The sequence below is a fragment of the Triticum dicoccoides genome, chromosome 5A, assembly GCF_002162155.2.
Source record: "Triticum dicoccoides isolate Atlit2015 ecotype Zavitan chromosome 5A, WEW_v2.0, whole genome shotgun sequence".
NCBI lineage: Eukaryota > Viridiplantae > Streptophyta > Magnoliopsida > Poales > Poaceae > Triticum > Triticum dicoccoides.
The window spans coordinates 629,605,338-629,613,216 of NC_041388.1; the positions used below are offsets into that span (position 1 = coordinate 629,605,338).

At 46.0% G+C, this 7,879-nt stretch overlaps 1 protein-coding gene across 1 annotated transcript; it reads left to right on the forward strand.

The window, feature by feature from the left end:
* Positions 1–4,162: 4,162 nt before the first annotated feature.
* Positions 4,163–5,852, forward strand: LOC119298189. Its single transcript, XM_037575685.1, has 2 exons — positions 4,163–4,268; positions 4,926–5,852. Exon 2 carries the CDS (start codon positions 4,926–4,928, stop codon positions 5,622–5,624), a length of 699 nt encoding a protein of 232 aa, XP_037431582.1. The 5' UTR covers positions 4,163–4,268; the 3' UTR covers positions 5,625–5,852.
* The last annotated feature ends 2,027 nt before the right edge of the window (positions 5,853–7,879 follow it).

A 7,879-nucleotide genomic window follows, 5' to 3' on the forward strand; every position in this document is an offset into this window, starting at 1 on the left:
GTTAACGCCCACATGTGTGGGCATTTGCAACTTGGGCCGAACGCGTCTGGAGCCGTCAGATGTATTTGCTTGAATCTTGGAGCAAGGAGGAGGGAGGTCGCATGCCACGTCATGTGTGGTCGTTGTGAGGCAGTTTCTCGACTTGCTCGAACGGTGGACCCGCGGCGGATTGGGCGACGGTTGTCACCCTTGCCGTGCGGGCGGTTGCCACATCGCCCGAACGCCCACGAACGCCACGCCCGCACCCTCTTTTCTCCACATCGCGGCAGTTCACTGCGGCTCCCCCTCTGTCTTCCTCCTCTCTCTCTCTCTCTCTCTCTCTCTCATTGCGCTTCGGCGGCGGCGCAGAGGCGATTTCGCGGCGATTCAACAGCGAGACGGCGGCGGCGCTCGCGGAGTCGTCGTACAGGCGGCTACGCTCGAGTAGGCGTTGAAGAGTCGCCGGAGACCACAGGAGAGGAGGTAATGTGCTCGAAATCGTCTCCACTCCCCCTCAATATCTGTTTTTGCGTCTCAAATCGAAGGCGATTCCATGGCGATCTTCGTTTCTATTTGGTGGGGATTCTGCAGGAGTCGCCGGTGGGACGTAGGGGCGGCTCGTTGGTCACCGCACTGGACCATTTGGTTGGTTCATTTAGTCGCCCTGCGGATGCACGCTCTGCTTTGAATCGCAGAGTTCATCCCCCTTCTGGATTTCATCCATTTCTATGGTTGCCAAGCAATGGTTGGCACTACCCCTCGTTTTGTGAAACCAGAGCAGTGATGCAGTGAATCAGTGTGTTCCCGTCCTTTGGTCGCCGTATTTTGATGCAGTGAAGGTCTAGAACACAGCGTGAACCCTAGATCCATTTTATGTAGATTCTAGTTTCTTTTGATTTTGAACTAGGTTTTGATTACAGTGTTTGTGTGTGCTAATCATAATTAGTTGCCTATGCCGTATACCCAAACATGGCAACTACATATGTTGATTGTGCTTGAAGTTGCTGTACCCTTCACACATTTAGATGGCAACTCTAATGTTCCCCATAAACACTAGTTGCCCTGTCTCTGTGTGTACTGGTGGCAAGTCAATCTTGTTCCAAGTTAACTTAGTTGCCATGGTGTCTGTCGGCATACGTCAACTTGATATTCGAGCGTGTCTGTTTACTTGGCTGCCATTCTATTTTTCTAACAGATGGCAACTCAATAGGTGATTTTAGTACATTAGCTGCCATGGCGTTTGTCAGGACATAGCAAACAATAAAAGATACCCACCTTTTGTGGTTGCCATTCTGTTTTTTGTAGCATATGGAAACTATGTAGTTCATTTTCATTTTAATTTAGTTCATGTGGTGTTCGTCGACACATGGCAACTGGTATCTGAACATTGCCATCACTATATTTTTGTAGTTCTGTTTACCTACCAGAATGGCAACTACATGTTTGTCTGTGTGTGTACTGATGGCAAGTCAATCTTTGTCCCAAGTTAAATTAGTTGCCATGGTGTTTGTCATCATACGACAACATGATATTTGAGTGTGTCTGTTTAATTTGTTGCCATTCTGGTTCCCTAACAGATGGTAACTCAATATCTGATTACAGTACATTAGTTGCCATGGGGTTTGTCGGCAAATAATAACATATCCCCACCTTTGTGGTTGCCATTCCGTTTTTGTAACATATGACATCTATGCAGTTCATTTTTGCAAATGTTCATACTTAAGCCTTGTTTCTCATCTTTTGAACCATGGCAATTTTCACCGCGATGATGAAAATTATCAATTTGCCAGACTTTTTGCTGGTGCTCACGGGAAATGTACCCTGTTTTATGAGTACCCACTAATGTGCATTTGCCGTCTGTTACAGCATAATGGTTCGCATCCGTCAGGACGGCGATGACGATGACTTTGTGGACCCACCCCCATGGAACGTTGTGGCTGGTGCCAATAAACCTGCGAAGGAGGTTGGTTTTTCTTTGCTTTGCCAATTGCATCTCCAACCCACATAGGGTGGTTGACCAGATATTGTAGCGACCCTCCTGGGTGATCTGAGGTGTACGCAGCACAAGCATTTTTCGTTGTTTGTGTCTAAAGTTGAACCTCCTGCATGGCAATTGTAGCTATTATTTTCATCATGACAAATGTAGTTATGCTTGCATGGGAACTGCAAGTAAGCAGTTATGGAAACTACACATTTCATTAGTAATGGAGACTGTAGTTGCCACATAATGGCAGTATCCCTGCAAATATGATGGCAACTGCAGTTATCATAACATGGCAAGTTCTTATAACTAGTGATGGCAACTGAAACATGATCAATGATGGAACTGCAGTTGCCACATGATGGCAAGAGCAGTGAAACATGATGGCAAATGTAGGTACCACAACATGGCAAATGTAGGTACCACATCATGGCAATTGAATTTGCCATAGCTTGGCAACTACTAGACCATCACCACATGGCAGTTCATTCTGAATACACAAGTTATTTTTGTCCCTTGACCATTCATGGCAGCTGTTGTTGCCTTGGGATGGCAAATGCATTCATTTAACCATTTACTTTCTCCACTTTTGTTCTCACCTACATAATACGTTGATGGCAGGTATCCCATTGTTAGCTGTTGCCATGCGTTACACGCAGTTGCTGCAAATGTCATTTTTTTAGTAAGTTTCCCTGTTTCATAATATGTTTTTTCTTCATAATTTACCTTGATTTGCATTCTCTTTCGTCCCCATGCCGTTGTCCTGATTGTGAGGCACTCGCATTTACTCCCGGCGCAGTTTTGCCATGGGACCTCTAATGGCAAACTATAATTCCATGCAAATGTGTAGAACGGACATTATATGTTTGCCATTATTTTGCCTTCAAACATAGCAAACTATCCTTTTTGCTCGATACGGAAAGCCCGCATGTCTCTGTATTCTTACAGTAGAGGTAGCAATGGCCCCGATGAAATGAGGTTGTTGTACGCATCCCATGGCGTCGATTGCGGCTGTCTGAAAAACCAAGGATTTGAACCTTCGCCTAGCTCCATCCTTCCTTTTTGTTAGTCCCCAAAACCTAGATGCATAATGAACAGACACCTGTTGTGTTAGTTTGCATTCTACCTTGCATCCTATCTTCAATGAGCATCGCAAAAAATGTAGCATCTGATTTTCACATATCAAGCTGATTTTGGGTGGCAATTAGCTGCCTGATGGCAAATTCGTCCAGACTAATGAGGCAAATACTGTTGGAACCACATGGCAAATCTTGTGGTCCAAGGCGGCAACTAATTTTTTTTCCATTCGGATACATGCCCAGTGTTTCTCCGAGAGCAATCCACTTGAATTTCACTAGTTGGCAACTACTGAGTTGGAACCACATGGAAGATTAGGTGATGCAAAACGGCAACTAATTTTCCCCTCTCCCCCATATCTACCAATACACCCAACTGCCATACATCCCAGCAGATCTAGGAGAATTCTGGATGAATCCGGGTGGCAATTCTGGCTTTTAGAGACAGTAGTCACCCCTTCGATCTCAATTTGTGCGTTAGGCATGGCAATTCGCCAGATCCCAAATTTTCGAAGATGAGAGTGTAGGGACGACAGAGTGAGGGCGGCGACTGCGGGACGTACATACAAAAAACGGGTTCGTTGACGTGTTCTTGGTCTATGATTTTGACGTAGCCGACCTTGTTGCCATGGCGATTTGGGTGCAGATCGGCGGAGGTGAACGAGACGAGCAGGGGCAGAGGTAGACGAAGGAGTTGGAGGAGGGGTTAGGGAAATTTTGCGGACAATCGTTTTTGGGGCAGCTGACAACGTGCGGGCGTTGGCAATTGCTGCCGCACGGTGGTGTGCGGGCCACATATGTCGCTGCCCGATCGTTCGGGCGCTGGTAGCTGCGCGCGCACGGGGGTGTGCGGGCTGGCAAGTGTTGTTGCCGAACGAATCGTGCGGCACTAAACCTTACAGCCCACACATGTGGCAGTTATCGGTGTCCTATGTTTATCTCTTAATAAATGTACAGCACTGGCACATTTCTTTGCCTTGGAGCGATGGGCTGGCACGTGTGAGAGCGAGGGAGCGTCTGAAACGGAAAGAAACGGACGCGCCCCTTCGCCTAATGGACGGACGCCTCTCGTAAGTCTAGGATTTTCGCTCAATTTATACCCCGCCCCGCTTCCATTCCTCTCCCCCACACTCGTCTCCTCTCGTCGATTCCTTCCGAACCGCCTCCATCTTCTCCATTCTCTCGTCGCCGGAGGGAGTAGCCGGCCGCCTCCTCGTCACCTGCCTGCCGCGGTAAGACGTAGAGTAGTATAATCGCGTGCTCGCTGGCCGTCTCTAATCTCGGTTTGGTTGCTTGGCCGTGTGTGTTTTTCGGGGTAGGGGTTTGGACATTCTCGTTCTGGTGAGCACTTCGTTTCTGGTCGCTTTGCTGGTCGCGGCGGCGTGTACTCCTTGCACGCCATGCCCTTGTTTTGGTGGAGGGCCATGGTCGGTGTAGGTGGATTGGTCGCTTCGCAGAGGATCTGGTTTCTGGTTCTTGGTCGCTTTGCTGGTCGCGCCGGCGTGCACTCCTTTGATGCCACGCGACTTGCCCCGATTCTATGGAGTGTTTTGGTAGAGGACCATGGGCTGGTCGCTCGGAAGATCATCCACCGCGCCCTGCGGCGGTTCCGGCCACCGGTTTTCCATGTGGCCCCCTACCTCGCTTACGCGCCTGTGTGCACTATGCTTTTGTCCGGGATCTCTGCTGGGCGTTGTAGCGTTTGTGCGGATGATCGCCGGCCGACCCGGCAGGAATCGCGTGTGTGTAATTTTGATAAAATTTATCAATTCTCTTGTGTCAAACTAGTTTATTCTCATGTGTGCATCTTTGTTCCATGCTGCACTGTTATTCACGTTTGGCACATTTATAAAATCTTGGCTGCTTACCCCGTCTCTTCTCGTCACCAGATGGCTCAGACAATTGGCCAGCGTTTTGGAGGCTACGCGGAGGAGTTGGAGAGGCTTCTCCAGACCCTCGGAGGCTACGAGCAGCCGAGGTACCGTTCCCGGCGCCAGGAGACCGATGGGATCCAAGTGGGAGTCGTCACCCAACTGCGACTCCGCTCCGTGCAGCAGCACCACCCCCGCCGGGACAACATCAACCTGACGGTTCGTCGCTGCTCTTTTGAGATGGGTGTCCAAGACCTGGCACGCCGTGCCCTGCTCCGCCTCTCTGCCACCCACTTGGACTTGCTCCGCGGGACGGAGTACCGCTACTTGGTCGACGCCTGCATCCCCGTCCCCGTCCCCGACACTGCGCCGCATCACCAGGAGATGGGTGAGGCAGAAGGAGGCGCCATGCGCGCTCTCGGGAGACTTGCTCGAGCCCAGTGCCGTGTGGCCGAGTCTGTCGCAGAGGAGCTCACTGAGGTCTACCACCGCCTTGAGGACGCGCAGCGGCACATTGTGGAGTTGGAGGAGCGCCTTCACGGCGGGGCACCGCCACCAGTTCCGGAGCCGATACCGGCGGGCAACGTTTCTCGGGGCTCAGCACAGGAGGAGGAGACCCAGGCGGACCAGCCGGCATCTCTAGCTTCGCCCCGGCCGCCCTATTTCGTACCCCTGCTCAAGGGAACTGCGGATGGCTCGACGATTGATGCCTGTTAGTCATCACCGCCGCTAGCTTTGAGACTCGTCATCTCCCGAGCCGCGTTTATCTGTGTCTACCTCTATGATTGTATCGTGATAGCTCTTTTATTGTCAGATTGAGTGTTAGTACAGAGGTATGGAAACCCTTAAGGTAATCTCTCCATACCCTGTACATAGATGTTCGTTGTGATGTGTTTACCGAACCTTTGTCGTTTTAATATCGTCCTGGGATGTCAATTGTATTCTCGCCCCAACTTGAAAATTCCTTCATTGTATGTTTTCTAGAAGTATTATTTATGTTTTCTAGTTGAATTTCAATGATTCCAGTTTGCGTTTCGGCCAAAAGGACAAAATGTTCACTTGAAGTTAGTTAACTACTTGCATTTTTTGAAAAATTATTTAAATTTATGTGTACTACTGAAATTGTTGAAATACTCCGGACATTGTTCGTATTAGTATTACTAGTGATAAAAAACAGGAGACGATAAGGTGCCCACCTGACTGTACTCAAAGATTATTCGCTAGGGCTGTGTTTTAATTAGGATAACTATTTTAAATCAACCAAACCATAATATATATATAGGGTCGCGCTATTCGTTATTCTGGTTGAGGAATAGTTATTCTTCACCCCCTCTCTATTTTGACATTAATGCATTGTATTTTTACGTTTCATAAATTTTGTCTTATTTTAAACATAAAAAGAGAATGTAAGAAAATATGTACTCGCCATAAAATATATTTTATGTTACGTAAAATTACGAATGTAAAAACTTAATGTAAAACATACATAAAATGTGTTTTTTCTGGTCTTGTGACCTATATTTTGGTTTTTTCATATCAAATTTTTCATATTGAATCAATATGCATGTAACTATTATATAGTATTACTATTCATCATCCAGGGTGCAAAATACATTATTCTTCACCCGAGGTAATCTTACGATCGCTTCCTAAATAAATTACGTTTAGAATATAAATGGTTACATGCATACTGATTCAATATGTAAAATTTGATATAAAAAACAAAAATATAGGTTATAAGACCAGCAAAATCACATTTTTTGTATGTTTTACATTATGTTTTTACATTCGTAATTTTACGTAACATAAAATATTTTTTATGGCGAGTACATATTTACTTACATTCTCTTTTTATGTATGAAATAAGACAAAATTTATGAAACGTAAAAATACGATGCATTAATGTCAAAATAGAGATGGGGTGCAGAATAACTATTCCTCACCCAGGGTGACGAATAGCGCGACCCTTTTCTTCTAATGGTGTGCAGAGACAATTCCCCATATTATATGACCAACTTACCTTCACTAGATTCATAAATAATTAGTACCTCCGTTCCAAAATTATTTAGGCTGGCTAGTGGAAGATTTCACCATAGGATTTGTCATGAAAAATTGTTTTACAATATAATCCTTTTTGTAACATAGTACTTTATTTTCCTAAAAAATGGTTAAGGATATTGGAGACTGCAAAGCCAATATTGTCATCTATCTTCGGAAAAGAGCAAGCATTTTTTATTTATCTTGCATTTCTGCGTGGTTCAGCCTTTTAAGTGGTTAGCAAATCTCAATTGGTTCTTCCATTTTTGTGCTTCAAACATTGATTTTATACCTTTATCAGTTTTCTGAAAGTGCATATCCGAGGAATTCCTCAATAAGGAGATCTTCCATTGCTCTACTTGCAACATTGATTTAGGCTGTGCTCTAGAGGAGAAAGTTAGATTTGTCTCTGTTTGTTGACATTATTGTTGTTGCCTTTTGTGCTCTAGTTAATCTTCAGTCGTTGATATCAACCTACATATCGCAAGCAGATGCTATTTCTTTTGTCAGTTTTTTAAAGAACAACTTCGGATTATGGTTCATGTCAATCAATTTGCTGTACAGAGTTGTTTACAGTATGCAATATGTGCGGTCAAAGATATCTCCTTTGAAAAAAGCGAACGTTGAGGACCAAGAATTACATCACGAAAGCATAAAAGGGCAGCTTCAACAGATGATGTAGATGCAAAAAAAAAAAACAACACAATTTCCTCCAAATGATGTAAAATATAATATTTGGAGATGCAAATTTGCATCTTCACCTCCCAAGTGATGTAAAAGTGTAGTCGTGCGCGAACGGCCAACTGCCGCTTCATTTCATCCCAACCCACCGCGTGATAGGGACCCCTCCTTCAGCCGTGCAACCGCCGCCGCATCGCCCACCCACCGCACCATGCCGCACTATCCCACTGCCGGATCCGGCCGCCCCACCGCCG